Raw genomic sequence first — 24,376 nt, 5'->3', positions numbered from 1 at the left:
TTCACTTCACTTACAAATAGCTGTGTTTGTTAGACACCCCATCTTTGACTCATGAGTGGTCATATGTCATTGTGTTAATGATTTTCTTTTGTTCAAGGATTTTGTAGTCGCTGCCTTGTAAAGTATTCTGTGATGGTTGTATAGACTATTCAGGTTGATTAGAAGGGCCAAAAACACTTACATGTTCTGTCTAGAGAACTTCTTGTTATACCAGATGCATTAACCTATCAAAGTTTTTTTATTTTATCATTGAGTACATGGTGCACTTATTTAACTCTTCAGCATCTTCATTTGATTAAATGTCAGGCTTCACTTTGAGCTTGTTGGTGAAGTGGAATAAACTTCCGTTATGTTTGTGTGTGTCGGGGTGGCAGTTTGATCAAATGTATTCTCTCTACAGTTATTTTATCAGCTGTTTCCAATAAAAATATGAACTTAAGGACTCCAGAGCTGTTCTAAATGTTACATTTCCATTAAAGTAGAAGTGATTAACTGAATCAGCTCACAACCATCCTTCCAGATAGTGTTAGATTGGTAACCTTAATGCATACTCCGATTTGAACATGCAATGGGTATTACTTGACTTTCATAAAGCATTAATGAATACAATTTCAAGTGCCAAGCCATAGAAAAGGATAGGATACTGTTCTCTATTCAAAAGATAATTAAGATTGAGTCAAAAAAAGAATGGCTTTGAATAACAAAAAGGCTAGATAAACTAGCTAGGGGTGTATTCGTCAGTGCACTATCTAGAAAAACATTTTGCAACTGACAATGTTTCGGAACAAAAACTAGTTTAATTGGATAAGTTCTGTTTGATCCCTCCATGTCTACCGTTTGCATCCTAGTTAAATGCACCCCAGTTGCTTGGTCTTGGCTAGATGGGATCCAGCTTGACACATGTTTGTTTGCATTTGAGCCAACGCTAACCCTGTTCCTAATTCTCCTAACTCGCTACATTAAATCATCCTAACTTGCTGCGTAAATTCAAACCTGCTACGAAAAGTCAAATAGGACTTTAATTTGACAAAAGCAGAATCCTTCTAGCCATGACCCAATTGCTTCAGAATAACCATCAAACAGATCAGGGCCCCTTTATACACAAAGCATCTCAAAGGAGGAGTGCCGATGTAGGTTCAAGATGACTGATTAAACATGTAATCCTATACGATACGCTTCGAATATGGGCAAAGATTTTTAAAATGTATACAATATTCCTGTTTAATGGAAATACAACAAAATCAATAGTTTATTTTTTCATTAAATGTGAAGGTTACAGAAAGTCAAACAACGCATGCATATGACCACAAATCTGATGGAGCAAATAAAAATCGGTCCGCTAAAACTTTAAATGTATGCATATGACCGACGCCCAAATGACTTAAGAAATATTGGCAAGGTAATCTGAGTTTCTGAAAAGGTATGTCTAGTACAGCATAAAAACGCATTTTTGCATTCAGATTCATAAATTAACATGAGTATACACAGTCATGCTAAATTCAAAATTGATAAATCTTCAATTGACATTTGTTAGAGTACAATCATGATCACAGACCCATTGGTTTGAGGAATAATGCCAAAACAGCCATCTAACTATTACTTGGCTGCTTGCTGAGTTTGTTAATACAGAAAATACTAACCCTCGACACATTAAGCTAATGCCAAGCTATTATATGGACATTAAACCTGTACCAGACATGGATCCAGCAATTAGTGGTTATTTTTTTTAAAGGGGGCTCCTGGAAGAAAGTCTGACCAAGACAGCAGGCTCGAGTTAACCATTTCTGCATCAAAGCTGATGTGATACAATTAAATAAAATGAAAACAATTTTCCCACAGAGTCAACTGGTAGTATAAAGCATTGTCTTGTAAAACAGTCTTGGCTGTAGAATATCGAGTCAAATATATGAAGAATATAGCAGACAGGAAATTCTTCTCAGTAACCAGGTTTCCATCCAACCATTCCATGCAGATGAATGACCAGATGCAAAAAAAGTTATGACAGGCCTTAAGGAAACAGCAAATGTGTCAGTAAAACGTCCCAATGTCGACAACAAAATAAGCTAGGCAAGGTGAGATATTTTGTCAGTGAAATTGTGATAATTGCGGTTGAAATGCTTTTATGAGCAAATATTTGTATAAAAACCGTCATGTCGCAGTAAACTTGGGAGTCACACAATGTAGCCTACTACCAAGGAAATAAAACTATCTTTAGAGTTGAATGCTATGGAAACGCATGTTGTTTTTTTGTTCGATACAGGAAACACTACATCGTCACGCACAGCCTTTTATCCGCAGCAAGTCAGTTTGATGGAAACACGCCTGGTGGGAAAATTGCCATATTTTTTCTTTGCTGACTTCAGAATATTCACGTGAAAACCTCAACTATTGGATGGAAACTTAGCTAATGGAACACTGACACCTTGTGGTGTAGTGTGTAATGTTCAGACAAACTTTGCCAATACCTGCAATACCAAAAGCGGTCATCCATAAGTACACGAATGGAGGACCATTTCTGAAAGCTGCGTGCTTCTTTCAAATTGGAAAGCTTTATTATTTCTAGTTTCACATAAACATTTACTACATTCTGAAGTATGCAACAACCTGGCTGTCTAACTAGTATCTGAGCGAGAGAAAAAAACACTAATAAAATTACCTTCTATAAAAGAGGCCGTTAAAATGTTATATTTATCGAAAATCAGATGTAAAAACAAAACAAAGTCACAGCACCTCGAGGTACAGATTCATTCTGCAAGCTGCCTCTCCTGCACAGAGCTGTCCAAAGTAATACTCTACAAAAGAAACTACTGGGACTAGAAAACATTATTTGGTTCAGAAAAATGCAAGTAGTGATGGTTCATTTTAAGATTACACATAAAAAAATAATGTAGGGAAAGAAAAAAAACAGTTTTACAATCTTGAGATATGAGGAATTTCAAACTAAAAAGAGCAGAATAGAAATTCACACGGTTCTTATAATACACTAAAAAGATACAAAATAGTTCTGTGGTAGTTCGGTTGGCAGCTGAGACTGGTTGAGAGAGAGGGGTGTGAAGGGGTGGGGGTGTACTGGTAAGATCACATTATGGAGCAACCCCTCTTGGTGGCACGTGGGTCTCCCTGGAAAGCCACAAAACAACCACATTTCAGTCGATCTACACAATATCAACAAAAAATATTTTGTTGAAAAAAGTTGGATGCCAATACCACAGTATATTCTCGGCCAGTCTAAAACAACTATCAAACATGGTGATTTTTGCAAGACAGTGTTGCGTGGGCTTTCTCCTTGCAGTTATTTATTTTCAGTCCATAATTACTCAATTCTAATCCAAATAAATATTTAATTGCTGAAAATAGCTATGGTTGTCCATTTACCTGCTGGTGGAAGAGATCTTCCTCAATGACCTCCACTCCCTCGTCATCCTCATCATCATCTTCCTCCATGGCTGTCTTGTACGAGGTGCTCCTCCTGGCCACCTCCTGGAAACAGGAAGAAACCAAGGTTGTGTTCATTAGGCACCGAACGGAAGAAAATTAACTGAAACGAGGGACTACAGGAACTTGTCCAGCAAGAAATATTTGATTCCGTAAATTTAAATAAAAAATAAAAATAATTCTACAGTGCGCCCTATGGAACATCACCCTACGGAATGGAGGTGCGTTACACTCCATAACATTGGTTCCAGGGGACTAAGGAAAGCTGATTATAATACTGCTCTGACAGCAGCAGTAAAAGGTGGAACAGGGCACCACCTGCTGGTAAAAAAAACAATTACAGCAGACTAGGGGTTGTTTATAGCCAGGGCCAAAGACATAAATAACATATGGGGCCCACTTTAACCTCTTGAAGCTAGGGGGCACTATTTTTATGTTTGGAAAAATAACGTTCCCAAAGTAAACTGCCTATTTCTCAGGACCAGATGCTAGAATATGCATATAATTGACAGATTAGGATAGAAAACACAAAGGGAACATTTATTGTGTAACTGGGAGTCTCGTGAGTGAAAACATCCGAAGATCAAAGGTAAATGATTCATTTGATTGCTTTTCGTGACCAAGCTACTTGATGCTAGGTGTACATAATGTTTTGTCGGGCGATCGATAAATTTACAAACGCTTGGATTGCTTTCGCTGTAAAGCATATTTTCTAAATCTGACACGACGGGTGGATTAACAAAAAGGATAAAGTGTTTTGCTATATTGATTATTTGAATATAAATATTTGTAGTAATATTATTTTTATGTGGCGCTATGAAATTCAGCGGTTGTTGATGACAATTATCCCAGGATTGGTAGCGTCAAGAAGTTAAAGAGACAACTTAACAATATCTCAGCCCTCCATAAATCCTTTATAAGACTTGTATAAATGCTACATAAAGTGGATTAAAGGTTCTGTACCTCTCCCTGAGGGTTGAGCAGCAGCACCTGGACATCCTCCCCTGTGCCCCAGGACGCCTGGCTCTTCCACACCAAGTCTGTGGGGGGGTTGGAGGCCACACCCGCATTGGACGCCCACACCTGGGACAGAGGTTTCAAGGTTATGGGAATGTGATGTAAAGTAACTAAACAGGCTACAATTCTAAAATGGATATTCTCCATAGAGTGTTCTCTTTAGTCCAGGGCTAGGTTTAATCTATGTCCAGGAAATCTGCCCATACAAACATTATCAAATATCTGCTTGTTGTTCCTCCTCACCATTGATAAATCTAACTCTGCTCTACAGTGTTATACCACAGTGAAGAACATAATTAATATCTACTTTCCTGTGTATTAACTACCAGAAAATGCAGTCTTACCGTGACTTTCTGGCCTGCCTTCAAGACATATTTGGGAGTAAACTTGTAGGTGGCAGAAACTTCTCCGATGGTCCTGTTCAGCTCATAGCCCACCATGGCCTGGTTCTGGGGAAGAGGACACAAGTAAAAACAAGTTCATTATAATAACTATATGTACCCTTTATTTACGGTACCACTGACATGAATCTCTTTTTCAAGGGAGCCCTGGCCACGAGTTTGATTAACTCTGTGTGTATAGTTTAAGTGATAATACCAGAGGCTGTGGTTTAAGCTGTAGTATTCGCAGTCATGGTTGGGGGAATTGCAGTGGAACAAAATTATGTTTCAGAAAATATAATTTGAAATAAAATTGAAAATGTATACTGGTTCTCTTAATTTTAAGGTTGAGATTAGATTTGGGGAGGGAGGAGGGGTCACCAGAAATGCTGGAGAAAGAAATGGGATCCCCGCAGCGAGTTGGAGTTGCTAGGCTCAGATGCAGTTGAGCACCTTGTCATGTCTGCACCACACATACTCAACACTATGGCTGTGTTCCAGACAGCGTTACAGACCATCTGCAAAGCAGTCATGCACCATCTCACACCTGGACAAGGGTTTCAAATGTCAGTGACAGCATTGATAGGATGTTGCAATCAGACGCACAAATGGTTTATAGACATTCTGGAACACAACCTTCATTATTAAATAACAATTTGACTCGCCTAGTTAAAAGGTTACATTACCGGTAAAGTTCTGCTGTCAAACAAAAGCAAACATGTGTCTGAGCGCACACTAATGTTTGAGAACAAATGCAAACACATTCAAATGTATGCGAGAACATTAGATCGCTCAGTGCACGTCCCGCTACCCTCACCTCATTGGCGGTGTTGTGCAGGCGGATGAACTTCCCGTCAGTGTCGAGCTCATCAATGCACACTGGGCCGGTGGTGGAGGCGGAGTGGGCGATGGAGACGGAGCTGCTGGCCTCCTGCTCTTCCACATCCACACGCTTTCTCTTTCCCCGGGCGGTACGCACGCTGCGAGAGCTGGACTGGGCACGGGAGACGGTGACACGGGACGACGGGCTGGGGGACAGCTTCAGTCTAGTGAAGGGAGAGAGAAAGATTGGGTATGAGAGATTAGTCAAATTAACACCATTATATTCTCGGTAACAGCTCGACGACAAGCTGGGAAGTTAACATTTCTCCTGCATGAAGAATCTACATCGATGTGTACATGTCCGGCCAGTTGGAACACTACCTACACAACTTTTAAACTCAACACCACATCAGCCTGGGACCTGACCCAGAACAGGAGAGAGGAGCCAAACATTGAAGCGCTCCACTCCAAAGAGAAGATGACACTGACTGTATCTGAATTATGTGTTGGTTTCACCCCCACCCTAAAGTGTGCTCACCCTAAAGTCAATTTTTACATCCGCATTTATACAGGATTTTGTGTGTGCATAAGTGTGACTGTTGCATGAGTCACTCTCCTCTCCTCCCTCCAGTAGTTTCCTGTAGGCATTGATCTCTGTATGCATCTCTCTTCACCCTCACCTCTCCTCCTCTCCCTCCAGTAGCTTCCTGTAGGCATTGATCTCCATGTCCAAGGCCAATTTGACATCCAGCAGCTGCTCGTACTCGTCCAGCTGCATCTGCATTTTGGCCCGGATCTCCGCGATCTCCCGCTCTTTCTCCCCCAGCATCCTGCGGCTGGTGTCCCTCTCCTGGGCCAGGGCTGACTCCAGCTCGTGGATCCGGTCCTGCCATCCACGGGTCTAGAGAGATATTTTACAGGTTAGGGTTGTGTTCAGTGGGACACACAAGTTAGACACATTATGTGTTCAGGTAGTACCTCATTTCACCTCAACATTGTTATTCCTGTGTAACATTACTCCTGTATCCTCCATATAATCTCTCACCCCTTTCTGCATTCTGGCTAGTTTAAGTATCAGGCTCTAGTCTAAATGTGTAGACCAAACCATCAACCTCTTTAAAAAGTAACTGGGTAGCATCGTAACCATTGTCAGTAGATAGTAATAATGGTACAACCGTCACCTTAAATCATGTAAAAACACCTTTCCAATACATTTGATTAATGAGATCTCACCTCTTTCTGCATGCTGGCCAGCTGGGCGGCTAGGCTCTCCACACGCAGGCACGACTCCCGGAGCTCCTCACGGGCCATGCTGGCCGACGAGCTGTTCATCTCCGACGACAGGCGCACGTTCTCCAGCTGCCCCCGGGGTACACAGGAGGACAGAGCAGAGTTAAAATGGGTTGTGTGGGTACAAGCAATGTTAATTTCACACATACGGAAGGATGGATAGTGCAACGCCTCACAAAGAGGAAGTGAACGTCACAGAGAGGGCTTCCTGACCAGCCAGAGAGGAAGTGCAACACCAGAAATGGGTCTTTTTAGATTTACTGTGTAACGCTGCGCTTGATGACGTGACTTTACTGGTATCCAACAACTAGTAAGTTTGACACAGATTTACATGCAATTTTCCCAATAGGTCACCCCAGCATGGCGAGACCCACTGAAATGAGGTTAACTTTATGGTCAATACCACAGCAAGTCAGGAACAGAATCTCCTAAAAAGCCTTGGTATATGACCAAACAATAATGGGCCCTCCAGTCTGCATCAAGGATCTTGGATGTTGTGTTTTCTGTCTCACCTTGGCCACGTAAGTGTTCTCCATCTCGTCCTTGTACAGTTTGACCTGCTCGTCGTGCTGCCCCCTCATCTCAGTCAGGGCCTGGGCCAGCTTGAACTCGTACTCCACAGCCCGGCCAGAGTCCACCTCCACCAGACGAGTCTCGTGTCTACTCCTTGTCTCCTTGATCTCCTACAACACAGACGGGGTGGGGGGGGGGGGTTTAGGGGTCATTGTAGCGATGTGTGTGCCCTGCTGTGGGTTCCTCCATTCCTCAGAAGGAGAGACCCGTTTTAAAGGAAGTACTAGCTATTCAGTATGGAAATTGGGACAGAAGAGCCCATACACTAAAAACAGTCTCAGACGAAGACATAAGACTAAAATGAGCTAGGGTTGCCTGAACGGTACCTAACAAACTCACCTTCATGAAAAGGAGAAGACAACACTTTTTTAGATCTCAGCCTCTGCATCTCAGAGGAAGCAACAATCCAAAGGGAACCTGAATGGCGCAGCGCTCTAAAGCACCATCAGTGCTAGAGGCGTCACTACAGACCCAGGTTCGATCCCAGCGTCGTTCGGGTTAGGGGAGGGTTTGGCCGGGGTAGGCCGTCATTGTAAGTAAGAATTTGTTCTTAACTGACTTGCCTAATTAAAATAAAGGAGCAGCCCAAGGAATGAGCCAACAAACACAGCCATGTTCAGGATCTCCAGGTCTTCAATTCTCTAACTTTTCACAATCATTATGTTTGTAGTTTTTTTGATTAGTGTTAAAATGTTGATTCTATAAAGAGCTTGTGTTCATCTTGATATTATGGGGGAAAACTTCAATCAATTCATATCTTTGAGTAATAATGTATTACAATAACTTGACTAAAATTAGAATAAAGGCCAACTTTGTCCAAGAAAGGACTGGTGCCCTGTTAATACCGTCAGTATAAACTGGGTGGACTGTCAGTATAAACTGGGTGGTTCGAACTCAATGCTGAAAGCAGTGGTATATCAGACCATATACCACTTGTATGACAATACATGCATTTGTACTGCTCTAATTACATTGTTAACCAGTTTATAAAATCAAACCTTTGCGGTTTGTGGTATATTTGTGGTATACTTATTGCTTAAGTAAACCCTACAACTTGGTGCCTCCTCAAAAGGTTCAGTCAGTGTTGAACAAAGACAAAAAAATCAAAAGATGGTTCACGGCAGAGCCATGTATTTAGAGAGTAGGGACATTGAGGTTTCTGCATTATGATGCAGTTAAATGACACTACAACGTTCTATGGCAGCCATGTTAGCTCCCCATTAACATGACATGGGGAATATAAAAATACAAAAAGATATGTAACTATGTCGATAATTAGAACCATACTCTAAAAGTTAGCCCAACTCCAAATACATGGCTCTGGTTCAAGGTAGTACACACACATTCTGGGAAAGGTGTATGACCATATGGCACTCTGGAGGGTCTGCTTAGCAATATAACGCTACAGGCATGTTGAGACTGACCACGTGTGTGGGGTGGCTTGTTTTACCATAACATTGTGCCGTACACAACATCGCATACTCAATTGTTGCGTCCAGAGGACACAGAGCCAAGTCTGATCAGAGTAATTGTTTGACATTGGACAAGTAAACCAAATCACATTTGGACAACTCAAATATATATTCTTCTTGTCCGTCTACATATATTTTTACTTGTCTAGGACAAGTGTTGTCAAGCCCTGTATACTATACTTCTATACCTGATTCACATAAGATACACCACCGTTCAAAAGTTTGGGGGTCACATGTTGTCCATGAAAACATAGATGTAATCAGTTGCAAAATGAATAGGAAAGTCAAGACTTTGACAAGGTTATAAATAATGATTTTTAATTGAAATAATTGTCCTTCAAACTTTTCTTTCGTCAAAGAATCCTCCATTTGCAGCAATTACAGCCTTGCAGACCTTTTGGCATTCTAGTTGTCAATTTGTTGAGGTAATCTGAAGAGATTTCACCCCATGCTTCCTGAAGCACCTCCCACAAATTGGATTTGCTTGATGGGCAATTCTTACGTATTCTTACGGTCAAGCTGCTCCCACAACAGCTCAATGGGGTTGAGATGCGGTGACTGTGCTGGCCACTCCAATATAGACAGAATACAAGCTGACTGCTTCTTCCCTAAATAGTTATTGCATAGTTTAGAGCTGTGCTTTGGGTCATTGTCCTGTTGTAGGAGGAAATTGGCTCCAATTAAGTGCCGTCCAAAGGGTATGGCGTTGCAAAATGGAGTGATCGCCTTCCTTCAAGATCGCTTTTATCCTGTAAAAATCTCCCACTTTACCATCACCAAAGCACCCCCATACCACCACATTGCCTCCACCATGTTTGCCAGACGGCGTCAAGCACTCCTCCAGCATATTTTCTGCTTCTCACAAATGTTCTTTGTGATGCGAACACCTAAAACTTAGATTAATCTGTCCATAGACAATGTTGTAAATGACTATTATAGCTGGAAACGGCAGATTTTTAATGGAATATCTACATAGGCGTACCATCACTCCTGTGTTCCAATGGTACGTTGTGTTAGCTTATCCAAGTTTATGATTTTAAAAGACTAATTCCAATAGTGCTCTATCCAGCATCAGTTATTTTGCCCATCTTAATCTTGTATTTTGATTGGCCAGTCTGAAGTATGGCTTTTTCTTTGCAATTCTGCCTAGAAGGCCAGCACCCCGGAGTCGCCTCTTCACTGTTGACGTTGAGACTGGTGTTTTGTGGGTACTATTTAATGAAGCTGCCAGTTGAGGACTTGTCTGTTTCTCAAACTATACCTCCCACTTTCTATTCTGGTTAGAAACGGTTTGCGCTGTTCTGTGAAGGGAGTAGTACACAGGGTTGTACCAGATCTTCACTTTCTTGGCAATTACTCGCATGGAATAGCCTTCATATCTCAGAACAAAAATTGACTGACGAGTTACAGAAGAAAGTTTTGTTTCTGACCATTTTGAGCCTGTAATCGAAACCACAAATGCTGATGCTCCAGATACTCAACTAGTCTAAGGCCAGTTTTATTGCTTCTTTAAAATCAGAACAGTTTTCAGCTGTGCTAACATAATTGCAAAAGGGTTTCCTAGTGATTAATTAGCCTTTTAAAATGATAAACTTGGATTAACTAACACACCATGCCATTGGATCACAGGAGTGATGGTTGCTGATAATGAGCCTCTGTACGCCGATGTGGATATTCCATTAAAAATCAACCGTTTCCAGCTATAATAGTAATTTACAACATTGTCTATGCTGTTTTTCGGATTAATTTCATGTTATTTTAAATGGACAATAAAAATAGATTTTTTTATGTGACACCAAACTTTTGAACGGTAGTGTATGTCACCTTTCCCCTTAGTTACCCTGGTTAAGCAGTCTTTATACTGAAAACTGTCCACGACATCAACCTGCTGTTGTGTATACTGTGAGATTTGCATTTGCTGCACCAAACATTCCCACTAAAAGACAGCTGTGCTATAACTAAATGAATGAATGTGAACATGTGTATAGCTATAACTAATGGAGGTGTTGGACAATTCTCTGACCTCCTCGAACATGTTCTTGCGGAACTCGAGCTCCTCAGACAGGCTCTGGTAACGGTTCTCCAGGTCGATGCGAAGCAGAGTCTCCTCTCCCAGCTGCTTCTTGGCAAAGATCAAGCCAGAATCCAACTGTAGGAGAAGAACAAGAGGGTTACGTGAATGAGTTCTAATCTACTGGATGTTTTGAAGTTGTTGTGGACTATGAAAAGACAATGGAGTTAAATTGTCAAAATGTTGCAGATCGTAAATGGCAAAGAAGATCTCCAATTCCGCAAAGTAAAAATCCGATATACTGAATAAGGCTTAGGAAAGAACAAGACTGGGTACATGTGTGTGCAAGAGCTATGATAGGATGGGCTCATGGCTGTAATAAAACTTGGTTTCTATATGTTCGATGTGTTTGACTCCATTCCATAATTCCATTCCAGCCATTACACTGAGCCCATCCTCCTATAACCTCTTTTAATGTAATGTAATTAAGATGGAGGAGAGTTAGATTGCCACCTTCTGGTTAGTGATGCAAAATCTCCTCAGATAAGGTCTCCATCCAAATGTAAGTTTCACTCAAGCAACAATTGAACAAAAATTGTATAAAGATGATTGCATTTAAGCATGGCAATTTCAGTGCAGCTAGTCATCAATAGGCTGACCAACAGCTGCCATGACAAATCACAATCTTGATAGGATAGGAAAAAAAGTTAAACGTAAACAGTAACTTATCTTTGTCTGATTGATCCATACTGCCATCACTTTGAGGAAAGCCTGTTACAAATTAAAAGTATCGTTATCATCATCGTTTGATCGTTTACCTCCTGGACAGTTCCCTGCAGGTCAGCCAGGCTGGCTTCCAGGGCCCTCTTCTCTGACAGTGTGGTGGCCAACACCGCTTCCTTTGAGTTCAGCTGGGTCTCCATGTCCCTGAGCCGGGCCAGGGCGCCAGCCGCATCAGACTCCTTCTTGGCAAAGCTGCAGGCAGAAGTGGAGGCATAGCAGCATTGAGTACGGCCCAGCCACGGAGGTAGTGTGTGTGTTTTAAAACGCCAAGAGGGGATTTCAATGACTGAAGTCCCCATTGTCATATAGTCATAAAGGTGCCTTTGAGTAAAAACACGTGAAACATATCAGCAACGTTGCATACCATAGCCTTGCAGGGGTGGTGAGAGTTATGTCATCAGATCACCATTTCTCTTAGTATTCAAATACCAAGACACGAGGCCTGTTGTCTTCAATTGAAATAGCATAAACAGTGGGGTTGCAAAAGTCCATTGGATCTAAGGATTGCTCACTGGCCATAAACCATAAAGTCACAGTAAATTGGACATTTGGGTGAACTAACCGTTTAAACTAGCCTGGTTAAAGCCAACCATGGTAATAATGAGCGTAGATTTTAGTTGTGTTTACCCAGGCTACATATAAACAGTCAAACGTAAACAGCATCTCATAACGTATTGCATAAACTATCCTGTGATTTCACTGAAAGAAAATCTGCTATTTCTCATGCCATAATTCAAGTGCAACAGGCCATATTTGGTTTGAGATTAATATCAAACTCCACATTCAATCTGGAGTTCCTGTGCACACAACTGACTGCTCTGAGTAGCAGAAAGGGAAACAGGATGAGGTTATTCTATTGGCTATTTGTTGAGGCTCATATCTAGACCGCTAAGTATGAAGGCTCCAGATGAGACCGACATAGCAGTCCTCCTCTGGGGCGTGCCCTCCATATACAATACTGCGGAGTTCACGCTGTGTACTGACTGGGGTTGAATGGCGGGAACCCAGTTCCCGAGATTTACCACCCAAAACCACTCCCCTTTTCCTGGGATAAATAACTGAGAAACCGGTAAATTAAATAAGAAATTATTTCTATGAACAGCATGGCGTGAAATGGAACTGTTAAATGATACGTGTTGTCTAAATTTGGCTTCTCCACGGCCTCTGCATGGTGAATCATCAATGCTCAGGGTTTGATGGACTTGTTGGAAAGGTGACATCCTATGACGGTGACACTTTGAAAGTCACTGAGCACTTCAGTACGGGCCATTCTACTGCCAATGTCAATGGAGATTGCATGGCTGTGCGCTCAATTTTATACACCTGACAGCAACAAGTGTGGCTGAAATAGTCAAATCCACACATTTGAAGGTTTGTCCACATACTTTATGTAGTGTACTTTAATAATGCTTTTGAAAGACAGTTCCGGTTTTTGGCGGGAAATACCGGGTTACCCGAGTGGGGCTCCCGAGTGGCACAGTGGTCTAAGGCAGTGCATCGCAGTGCTAGAGCCGTCACTACAGACACCCTGGTTCGAATCCAGGTTGTATCACAACTGGCCATGATTGGGAGTCCCATAGGGCGGCACACAATTGGCCTAGCGTCGTCTGGGTTTGTAAAAAAATAATTGATTCTTAACTGACTTGCCTAGTTAAATAAAACCCAAATAAAAATTTAATAAAACGCGGGAGAAAAGTGAGTTACTCTCAGGACAGAAGATTTGTAAAATAACAGGAAAATATTTAACCCTAGTACTGACTAGGATCATAGGATGATTCAAAACATGCAGTAAATACGTGTCTAAAGGTCAATGTAAATGGTGCTTCTGGAACAGTAGAGAGTTCAAGGGGAAAAGGGGTGTGGAGTTATTTCACCAGTAGCCACTGAGGATTTTACAAACATCACATGACGTAGGCGTAAAGCTTTGCGGATGCCAGGTGTGTTTGAAATTAAGATTATTTTTTTTTTAAAGGGAGGCGTGGTGTGTATACGTCAGTGGGAGGGAAGCATTCCTGCCGAGCGCAGGCATTTCCTGTCTCACACTCGACTTGGGGGCATGAGGTATGCGTAGGTAGAGCACACTGTGTGGAATACAGGGGGAATGTCTGGTATTTCACACACAGCTGAATGCAGGGGGGGGAAATGTCTTATCCGACACAGGCTTTCATGTTACAGAATAATTCTCTAGGTAGACGAAATGCATTACAGAAGAACAAAGCTGCTTCTTTCAGACAAAGACCAACAATAACATGTTACTACGTAGTGACAGGCTTACTTTATTCTATAGTTAATGAGTGCTTGCTTCATTGTTTTTCCCAGTACCTGCGCTAGGGCGTGATTTTCTATCTTGCTTTACAAAAATAAAAAAACACACAAGAAAAAAGTTACAGTTCCTATCCACCATGGTTCCAAATCTGCATTGATTGCCGTTTGGGGTTTTAGACTGGGTTTCTGTATAGCACTTTGACATCGGCTGATGTAACAAGGGCTTTATAAATACAATTGATTGAATTTGAATAAGGAAACCAGTCCCTTGAAATAATTCCATTCTGCCCTAATTTATGGATATGCATCTGTTGATCACAGATTCAAAAAAAGTAGGTGTGTGGATCAGAAAACCAGTCGGTATCTGGTGTGACCATTTGCCTCATGCAGCGCGACATCTTTGCATAGAGTTGATCAGGCTGTTGATTGCAGCCTGTGTAATGTTGTCCCACTCCTATTCAATGGTTGTGCGAATTCTGTATATTGGCGGGACCTGGAACACGCTGTCGTACACATTGATACAGAGCATCCCAAGGGGTGGCATGTCTGGTGAATATACAGGCCATGGAAGAACTGGGTCATTTTCAGCTTCCAAGAATTGTGTACAGATCCTTGCAACATGGGGCCGAGCATTACGCTGAAACATGAGATGATGGCGGTGAATGAATAGCACGACAATGGGCCTCAGGATCTCGTCACGGTATCCCTGTGCATTCAAATTGCTATCGATAAAACACAATTGTGTTTGTGGTCCACAGTTTCTGCCTGTCCATACCATAACCGCACCATAGGGCACTCTGTTCACAACATTGACATGAGCAAACCGCTCGACCACACAATGCCAACTGCCCTGTGCAGTTGAAACTGTGATTTATCCACGACGTGCATGATTCTCCAGCACGCCAGTGGCCATCAAAGGTCAACATTTTCCCACTGAAGTCCGTTACAACGCTGAACTGCAGTCAGGTCAAGACAACGAGCTTCCCTGAGACAGTTTGTGAAGAAATTCTTTGGTTGTGCAAATCCAGTTGTGTCAGCCGTCCGGGTGGATGGTCTCAGACGATCCCGCAGGTGAAAAAGCCGGATGTGGAGGTCCTGGGCAGGTGTGGTTACACGTGGTCTGCGGTTATGAAGCAGGTTGGACGCTCTGACGTCATCATTAGCTAAACATAGCTTAATTTCTACCTTGTTTGCCATGGCATTAGCTAGCAAGCTAACCAAGCAAACCAGATGAAAAATTCCTGTTAGCTTACGTGAGCTAACATGTTTAAACTGATTTGTTAAGCTAACAAATTGCATTTGAGGGCTGACTTCTCATAAGTTTGTGTAGTGCAAAAATTAAGGAAGGATCCAACTATGGTGGTAATTTGTGTCATGTCTGACTACTGCAGTATGGCTTGTCCATGTGGTAGCCAACAGCAACAAGCTCAGACGAGCTATATAAACGTTGTGTCAGCATCCAGCAGTGATCAGCTTGGTGGTTGCATAGTAATGGTGTCATTAATTAATTCTAAATCGAGTTGGCACCAGTCGTGAAACTGGGATGCACTGGCCCAGGTTTCCCTCGACCCAGCTCGAATTTGGCCCTAATTTTAAGTGCCAGTGGAAACGGGGCTTTATTGTCCTCAGCACAAGGTGCACCTGTGTAATGATCATGCCATTTAAATCAGTGTTAATATGCCACACCTGTCAGGTGGATGGATTATCTTGGCAAAAGGATAAATACTCACAAACAGGGATTTAAACAAATTTGTACAAACAATTTGAGAGAAATAAGCTTTTTCTGCTTTCGGAAACATTTCTGGTCTCTTTTATTTCAGCGTATGAAACCAACACTTTACAAGTTGTAATGATATTTTTGTTCAGTATTCCACCGACATAACCCAACAAATGCAACACATTGAAAAGTACATAAGGTGGTCAAGCACTACTGTTTTAAATGTAAGCAAAGTAGCTGCTAGCTTGGTTGGCAGAGCTGGACAAAAGGCTACTTTCTTTAGGAAATGGGCTGAACAACTGGTTCAATGAGGAGGACCGAACACAGACATCTTGCAGCTGCCATGTCACTCTTTGCTGAGGGTTGAAAAGCCATTTTATATCCAAGATGTCCTGCCACCACAGCACACAACCTCCAACCCACCCATGCACTGAAACTACCCAGAGTACTGGAGAGAAGAGTTCATTAGAGTAGCAAAACTTCCGACAGGCCTGGTTTCAGAACTGGTCGAATATGACTAGTATCAGAGGACTTTCATGCATGCATTGACTGAGCTGAACAGAAATGTCTCCATTAACATTCCATATTACGACATAAGTACAGTACCAAAACAATATTGCAGTTAACTGTGGTATTTTGGACACAGTAATGACAGAATAACTGCAGTTATACTGCAAAATTAATGCAGTAAAAAAATATTTTAAACAGTACTTTCTGCATACGGTAATCTTTTTTAAGGGTAGTCCAAAAGTTTAGTAAAACACTATTTCAAGCAAGGTTAACTTTCAACTAGTCTAGCTTGATTTCCCCAAGATGTGGACAATTTGATAGAAGTTTGTCAACTTAACATAAAATGAGAGGGGTAGGTCAAGTCCACGCTCAGGTTATCTAGTGAGTACTGGGCTGGAAAGAGACCGTTGGAGACTGGAGTCAATGGCACACATGCTGCAGCAGGATTACTGGCAAATAATGGGCATCTGTTGTTCAATGTAATCTTCCAACAGGTGTAGAGTCTGCTTGATGCTTCAGTCAATCAAAATGGCTTCCAACAACACTTCCTAGTTCAATTAAAAGATGTCACATGTTTGTCACCATACTTTGCCAAGAGGGAGAAACAAAATGATTATCATAGGCTGTAGAAAAATGTGGTACATTTCCAAGTTGTGTGTGAAAGGAGGACTTCTGGAATGTTCCCTTTGCGAATCACAAGTAGAAATGCATTTCTTAAATTGCTACGTCCCAAAGTCTTGAGGGCAAATATGCATAGCTGTGCAAAGCCACTAGGCAGATGTTCTGAGGAACCAGTAAACCATGTGTTTGCACACACTTCAGTGCAACTGCCTGCTACTTCATCTTCAGCGATAACGCATTAAAATCTTCATAGTGGAACAAGTAATGTTCTAACGTTAGTCTAGACTACAAAATGACAACATATGGCCACCATCCTTTTTAATGGAGCACAGGTGTTAAAGCTAGAGGTCGACCAATTATGATTTTTCAACGCCGATACCGATTATTGGAGGACCAAAAAAGCTGATACATTATTTTATTTGTAATAATGACAATTACAACAATGCTGAATGAACACTTATTTTAACTTAACATAATACATCAATAAAATAAATTTAGCCTCAAATAAATAATGAAACATGTTCAATTTGGTTTAAATAATGTAAAAACAAAGTGTTGGAGAAGAAAGTAAAAGTGCCATGTAAGAAAGCGAACGTTTCAGTTCCTTGTTCAGAACATGAGAACATATGAAAGCTGGTGGTTCCTTTTAACACGAGTCTTCAATATTCCCAGGTAAGAAGTTTTAGGTTGTACTTATTATAGGAATTATAGGACTATTTCTCTCTATACCATTTGTATTTCATTAACCTTTGACTATTGGATGTTCTTATAGGCACTTTAGTATTGCCAGTGTAACAGTATAGCTTCCGTCCCTGTCTTCGCTCCTCCCTGGGCTCGAACAAGAAAAACGACAACAGCCACCTTCGAAGCAGCGTTACCCATGCAGAGCAAGGGAAACAACCACTCCAAGGCTCAGAGTGAGTGATGTTTGAAACGCTATTAGCGCGCGCTAACTAGCTAGCCATTTCACTTCAATTACACCGGCCTCATCTCGGGAGTTGATAGGCTTGAAGTCATAAACGGCATGATGCTTGACACACAACGAAGAGCTGCTGGAAAAACGCAAAGAAAGTCCTGTTTGAATGAATGTTTACGCGCCTGCTTCTGCCTACCACCGCCCAGTCAGATACTTAGATACTTGTATGCTCAGTCAGATTACATGCAACGCAGGACACGCTAGATAATATCTAGTAATATCATCAACCATGTGTAGTTAACTAGTGATTATGATTGATTGTTTTTTATAAGATAAGTTTAATGCTAGCTAGCAACTTACCTTGGCTTACTGCATTCGCGTAACAGTCTCCTTGTGGAGTGCAACAAGAGAGAGGCAAGCCGTTATAGCGTTGAACTAGTTAACTGTAAGGGTGCAAGATTGGATCCCCCGAGCTGACAAGGTGAAAATCTGTCGTTCTGCCCCTGAACGACGCAGTTAACCCACCGTTCCTAGGCCGTCATTGAAAATAAAAATGTGTTCTTAACTGACTTGCCTAGTTAAATAAAGGTGTTATATATATAAAAAAAATCAAATCAGTGCTCAAAAATACTGATTTCCGATTGTTAATTGCTAAATAATCAATTGCTAAATAATTAATTGCTAATTAAAAATCGGCCATTCCGATTAATCGGTCGACCTCCAATACAAACTGAAGTTCCACAGACATGTGACTAACAGAAAGGGAATAATGGGTCCCGAACAAAGGGGGGTTCAAAATCAAAAAAGTAAGTCAGTATCTGGTGTGGCCACCAGATGCATTAAGTGCTGCAGTGCATCTCCTCCTCATGGACTACCAGATTTGCCCGCTCTTGCTGTGAGATGTTACCCCAATCTTCCACCAACGCACCTGCAGATCCCAGACATTTCTGGGGGGAATGGATGGCCCTAGCCCTCACCCTCCATTCCAACAGTTCCCAGACATGCTCAATGGGATTGAGATTCGGGCTCTTCACTGGCCATGGCAGAACACTGACATTCCTGACTTGCAGGAAATCATGCACAGAACGAGCAGTATGGCTGGTGGCATTGCCATGGAGGGTCACGTCAGGATGAGCCTGCAGGAAGGGTACCACATGAGGGAGGAGGTAGTCTTCCCTGTAACGCACAGCGTTGAGATTTCCTGCAATGACAAGCTCAGTCCAATGATGCTGTGACACACCGCCCCAGACCATGACAGACTCTCCACCTCCAAATCGACCCTGCTCAAGAGTACAAGCCTCTGTGTTACGCTCATTCCTTTGACGATAAACACGAATCCGACCATCACCCCAAGTGAGACAAAATAGCGACTCATCAGTGAAGAGCACTTTTTTGCCAGTCCTATCCGGTCCAGCGACGGTGGGATTGTGCCCATAGGCGACGTTGTTGCCCGTGATGTCCTGGCTTACAACAGGCCTACAAGCTCTCAGCCCAGCCTCTCTCAGCCTATTGCAGACAGTCTGAGCACTGATGGAGGGATTGTGCGTTCCTGGTGTAACTCTGGCAGTTGTTGTTGCCATCCTGTACCTGTCCCGCAAGGGTGATCTTTGAATGTACCAATCCTGTGCAGGATGTAATCTTTGGATGTACCGATCCTGTGTTGTTACACGTGGTCTGCCACTGCGATGACGATCAGCTGTCCATCCTGTCTCCCTGTAGTGCTGTCTTAGACATTGTCCTGGCCACATCTGCAGTCCTCATGCCTCCTTGCAGCATGCCTAAGGCACGTTCACGCAGATGAGCAGGGACCCTGGGCATCTTTCTTTTGGTGTTTTTCAGAGTCAGTAGAAAGGCCTCTTTAGTGTCCTCCGTTTTCATAACTGTGGCCTTAATTGCCTACCATCTATGAGCGGTTAGTGTCTTAACGACCGTTTCACAGGTGCCTGTTCATTAATTGTTTATGGTTCATTGAACAAGCATGGGAAACAGTGTTTAAACCCTTCACAATGAAGATCTGTCAAGTAATTTGGATTTTTACAAATTATCTTTGAAAGACAGGGTCCTAAATAAGGGACGTTTCTTTTTTTGCTGATTTTAAATGCATGTGTGGTGCAGGTACAATATAAGTATTGCGTTCTAAACTGGAACATGGTCCATAAAATGAAACTAGAGACCCTTGAATATTGTTCATATTTTTCATATGGAACACGTGCAATATGCATCCTTAGCGATAACTACATTACCATGTGTACTGTAAATGCATGTTGTCAACAGTAGACTGCTGATCAGGAAGTACCGTGTTTTAACACTCCCCAATAGAAATCTATATGGAATAGTAGTATGTGTGTGAACTTTATTGCTGTTCAAATGACTCTTATAGGCAAAACCTAACAAAACCTGCCACGTGACTGTATAATCACATGATCAGGAATAGTACACAAAGCTTAATTATTTCTGAATATTCAAATAGCCCATCTGGTCAGTCTTCCAAACTGACCCCAGTCTAGTTCTGCCCAGAAAAACAAGCCTTTATCTGGCAATAGAGTATGCAAATGAGCAACTAATTGGATAAAGCATTAGTAGAGGAAATAAGAGGCAAGACATGTCAGGAATTGGTTTGCGGATTATAGACCCCTTTCCAGTTGACACACTGACGTCACGCAGATATGCGCGCGAACTCTCGATGGCAGTAAGATAACCGTCGCCATCCGTTTCCATTCAACATAGCCTAGATTTAAATTTGTATTACTTCTAAAAATTACTTTTTGCGATTCTCATACGCTTACGATGTTTTGATTCTTGCTTCAGTCACTAAGATTATATTTGGTTGTGATCTTTGCAAAGTAACTATTTTGGATGCAGCATTTGTTAGCTAGAATGCTAACGCTCATTGATATAGTCTGTAGCAAAAGTTAGACAAAGAGCTATTTTACTGGTTGAAGTGTTTTTTTAAAGTATAATAATTTGCGATGACAAAACATTAAGCAGTACAGCATTAAAATCCAAAAGTAGCGTGAAATGCACCCATAAACAACATGTAAAGAGAGGCTAATTTTGCTGGTGTTTTAAGAACTCCTCCTTGATCTGCCGCCCTCATGCGACAATGTTTGCAAACACAGAAAGGGTCTACTGTGAACTCAGATGGACGAAATAAGCATTTTCCCTATACTTTCAATTGATATGAATGTACTGGTTGTTTTTATTCTTAGACAAACTCAAGGATTGTAAATGTGTGGATATTATCCAAATGAGTCAAGCCCTCTAATATACTAACTGTAACCAGCTGGTAGAGATTTGTCGTACTAATTTTTAAAGTCACATGTACATGCTACTTTGTTAGCCCTAAACACCAAAACAAGTCCGTGGCAATCAAGCGTAAACAGTCATTCAGGCTTGTCAAGTGACTTCTACCTGCCTCTCGTACCATTGACTTACAGCATTTACATGAAGACAGAGGGTGGGGATAAGGATAGTGGACAGTTCATGTGGTACTGTAGTAAATTCCTACAACATTCATCATAATCATTGGTTCATTTCATTCCCCTCTTCCTTCGATGACTATGAATAATTGTTGTGGGAATGACTACTTCTGAATCCTCTCCCAGACTCAAATAGCTCTGGGCCATCTACACCTCAGGAGAACCACAAAATTCCCTGCATTTTTCACAGCTTACAACTTTATAGGCAGGAAGTTAGTAGAGAGAAAAGTAGAAAGTGAAGTGACCAAGCCCAAAAGCATTTACAGCACCAAGGGCTCAAATGTCAAGTGAGATAAGGGCTTGTAAGTAAGCATTTCCTTGTAAGGTCTACTACACCTGTTGTAGTCGCACATGTAGTCGACAAAATTTGATTTGAAAAGTCATGATTTTGGAGTTACAGTCCACTTTAGTAGGATACTATAGAAATTCTGTCGTATAAGAGTTTATATTGTATCATGTTACTTTTTGAAAGAAAACAAATGACAATGAGTTTGTATACACTCAAGTTGTATTTTGACTGGGCAGTGGTCGCTTGGAATGGCTCAGATTTCAAGATTGAGACAATGACGCTATGAGATCCATTCAACCGTTAGGATGGGGGAGGGGCGCCTACCTTAATTCCTATCAAAAAGGTGTGGCACTTGGAAAAGACAGAGTAACACCCATGCTTGAATTTATACGGAAATAAAAAACTGACTCAATAGAAAAACAAAAACGAATAAAAGTTACTGTTTGTATACATTAGTGTTCTACTAAAACCAGTTATAAAAAGGGAACAAACCAACTGTGTGTTTTCAACGTAGGCTACTTGTTCACATTCTCTTGGGTAGACCATTCGTGAACAGTAAATAAATTGGATACATTTGAAACAACTTTACCGAGATTATCGGTCTGACGTTGCAACCACTTGGCTCCAATGTTGCAATTCACCGTTTTAAGTGTTCAAATGTGCAACACTTCGGCGACAAATCGGCGAATTTTCACATAGGTCTAATTTCAACAAATGTTCTCGTAAATAAAAAAAAGTTACTTACTTCTGCAATAACTGCTCATGGTCGGATTTGATCTTTCCCAATTCAATCTGCAACCTCGCGCGTTCTTTGGCGGTGTCATCGAGAGATCTTCTAGCGTCAGCGAGCTCGGTTTCATACAGTGATTTCAAACCAGTAAGCTCCCGGGTTCTTACATCTTCCTTCTCAGAAATCTGCAGGTGAAGAACGCTGTTCTCGGACTCTAGACTCCGGACTTTGTCGATATAAATGGCTAGACGGTCGTTCAAATTGCAGAGGTCCTCTTTCTCCTGCAACCTGGATATCCTCGTGGGGCTCAATGGAGTGCTACCGGCGGCGGAGCGGGTGCTTATTCTTTGGCCGGCCGGAGTTGAAGTTGCGGTTGCCATTATGAAGCAAAAATGCTGAATCAAATAGAGAAATATACATTCAATTAAATACGGTTTAAAAACGACAAAATATATATTTTAAACGGTGGGAAAATTATGGCCACGGCAGACTAAATTTGGCAAAGCTGTAGGACATGAAATACAGGTCGCTTATCCGCTAACCTAAGCAACAACAAAAAAGGTTACAAAATACATCAATTTACAACAGAAGGAAGTAAACCAAAAGTAGCTCACGTAAGGCAATATAAAACAGGCAGGCGGTGGAATGGGGTTAGAAATATAAGAAAGCCGCAAAGCTCATGCAAGTATCTTACTTTGTCTCAACCAAAAGAAAGCAGGCTTGACGAATATGGCCGCTCATGAATATGTAAAACTAACGTGACCTCAACCAACCAATGGTAACATGCAACGCAATATGTCCTTTCAACTTTAGCATTCGAGACAAAATTCAAAATAGATGGAATGCGTTTTCATGCTGCGCATCGTGTACTCCCTAGGCGGACGGTTGCCTCCCACAATGTATCCAATGTTGCGCCAAAATAACCACTAAAACAACCACACATGGTCAGTATGAGAAACCTCTGTATTTTATGCAACATATATGTATATATATTTATGCGTGTGTTTCTTATATATATATATATATATGGTCTAATATTTAATTTTTATGGATTTACTTTGCGTTTAATTAGATATCCATATTATTAAATATTTAATTTGTAGTCCATTGTGACACTTTTAGTGTAGGCTACATGACACACACAAAATGTATGTTTGATGATGACCATTTAAGCTATAACCTCTTGCCTCATATGAAAGATTTGAAATATTTAATTAACAGAGTTGGTAAGCTCAGTGTAGTGTTGTAAACTGTGAAGGCATGTAGGCCTATGTAAAAGTATATAAGCCCCCCATCACACCTGTCACTAGGCTACCACAAGAGCTCCTGCCAGATGGTCAACTTCACAGCACCGACAGACAACAACAAGCAGTGGAGGCTGCTGAGGGTGGACAGCTCATAATAATGGCTGTAAAGGAGCGTATGGAATGACAGTATTTGATACAATTCGAATAATTCCGCACCAGCCATTACCACAAGCCTGCCCTCCCCAATTAAGGTGCCACCAACTCCTGTGACAACAAGGCTTAACAGGGCATGTGATAAATAACATACTAGTCAAGAGATCTTTTCTCTGGGTTTCCAAGATATTACACAGAAGTTTATAGGCTTGTCATTGCTCTCAAGTAGCCTAATCAAAGTAGTAACTTTGTCATTGGTGTTATTTTAAATATGCCAGTGAGTGAATAGATCATTCATACAATCCACAAAACATCACAATATAATAATATGGGGTAGTACAGAACATGTACTGTAGGTGTAGTACTGTACAGTTGTGGGACACATTGACACTTTATTTTGTCAACAGTCAACCCTGTTCACTGCCTCAGGCTTGTATTTCCTGGCACGTCTGCTGCCTGTCTACTGTACAGTACAATATGGTAATGAATCAATACATGCATCTCACAGTAATGACCTTTGTACAGAAGCTGCCTGTATTTTTTGGGGGTTTGTTCAAGTTGCATGGTGTTTATTTCTTATTATCATAATTGTAACTTTCTTTTCATTTGATTCTTTCTGCTTGTATTTATATTTTGATGTATTTTCTGTAATTTATGTTATTCAGG

At 41.4% G+C, this 24,376-nt stretch overlaps 1 protein-coding gene across 2 annotated transcripts; it reads right to left on the bottom strand.

Annotated features, from left to right (window-relative positions):
• Window positions 1–1,225: 1,225 nt before the first annotated feature.
• lmnb1 (lamin B1) lies at window positions 1,226–23,149 on the bottom strand. 2 transcript variants are annotated; one of them, XM_021601682.2, is made up of 12 exons: window positions 23,005–23,149; window positions 22,326–22,705; window positions 11,819–11,975; window positions 11,013–11,138; window positions 7,457–7,627; window positions 6,888–7,013; window positions 6,335–6,555; window positions 5,650–5,878; window positions 4,797–4,901; window positions 4,399–4,518; window positions 3,376–3,480; window positions 1,226–3,120 (listed from the first exon to the last, which is right to left on the bottom strand). In XM_021601682.2, the coding sequence occupies exons 2-12, from the start codon at window positions 22,688–22,690 to the stop codon at window positions 3,079–3,081; spliced, it is 1,767 nt and encodes a 588-aa protein (XP_021457357.1). In that variant the 5' UTR covers window positions 22,691–22,705; window positions 23,005–23,149; the 3' UTR covers window positions 1,226–3,078. The 2 variants fall into 2 exon arrangements, with proteins under 2 accessions (XP_021457357.1, XP_021457356.1); XM_021601681.2 differs by having other exon boundaries at window positions 22,925–23,082.
• Between the last annotated feature and the right edge of the window lie 1,227 nt (window positions 23,150–24,376).

This window comes from Oncorhynchus mykiss, chromosome 5 (genome assembly GCF_013265735.2).
Source record: "Oncorhynchus mykiss isolate Arlee chromosome 5, USDA_OmykA_1.1, whole genome shotgun sequence".
NCBI classification, from domain to species: domain Eukaryota; kingdom Metazoa; phylum Chordata; class Actinopteri; order Salmoniformes; family Salmonidae; genus Oncorhynchus; species Oncorhynchus mykiss.
The sequence above is the reverse complement of the archived record's forward strand: the minus strand, read 5'-3'. Positions and strand labels throughout refer to the sequence as shown.

Excerpts from the sequence above, each read along its gene's own strand:
- lmnb1 (XM_021601682.2), bottom strand. The coding sequence starts at position 22,690 with ATGGCAACCGCAACTTCAACTCCGGCCGGCCAAAGAATAAGCACCCGC. Across the intron at positions 11,139-11,818 it reads TGCAGGGAACTGTCCAGGAG|TTGGATTCTGGCTTGATCTT; the intron begins GTAAACGATCAA and ends CTTCTCCTACAG. Across the intron at positions 4,902-5,649 it reads TGCACAACACCGCCAATGAG|AACCAGGCCATGGTGGGCTA; the intron begins GTGAGGGTAGCG and ends CCTCTTCCCCAG.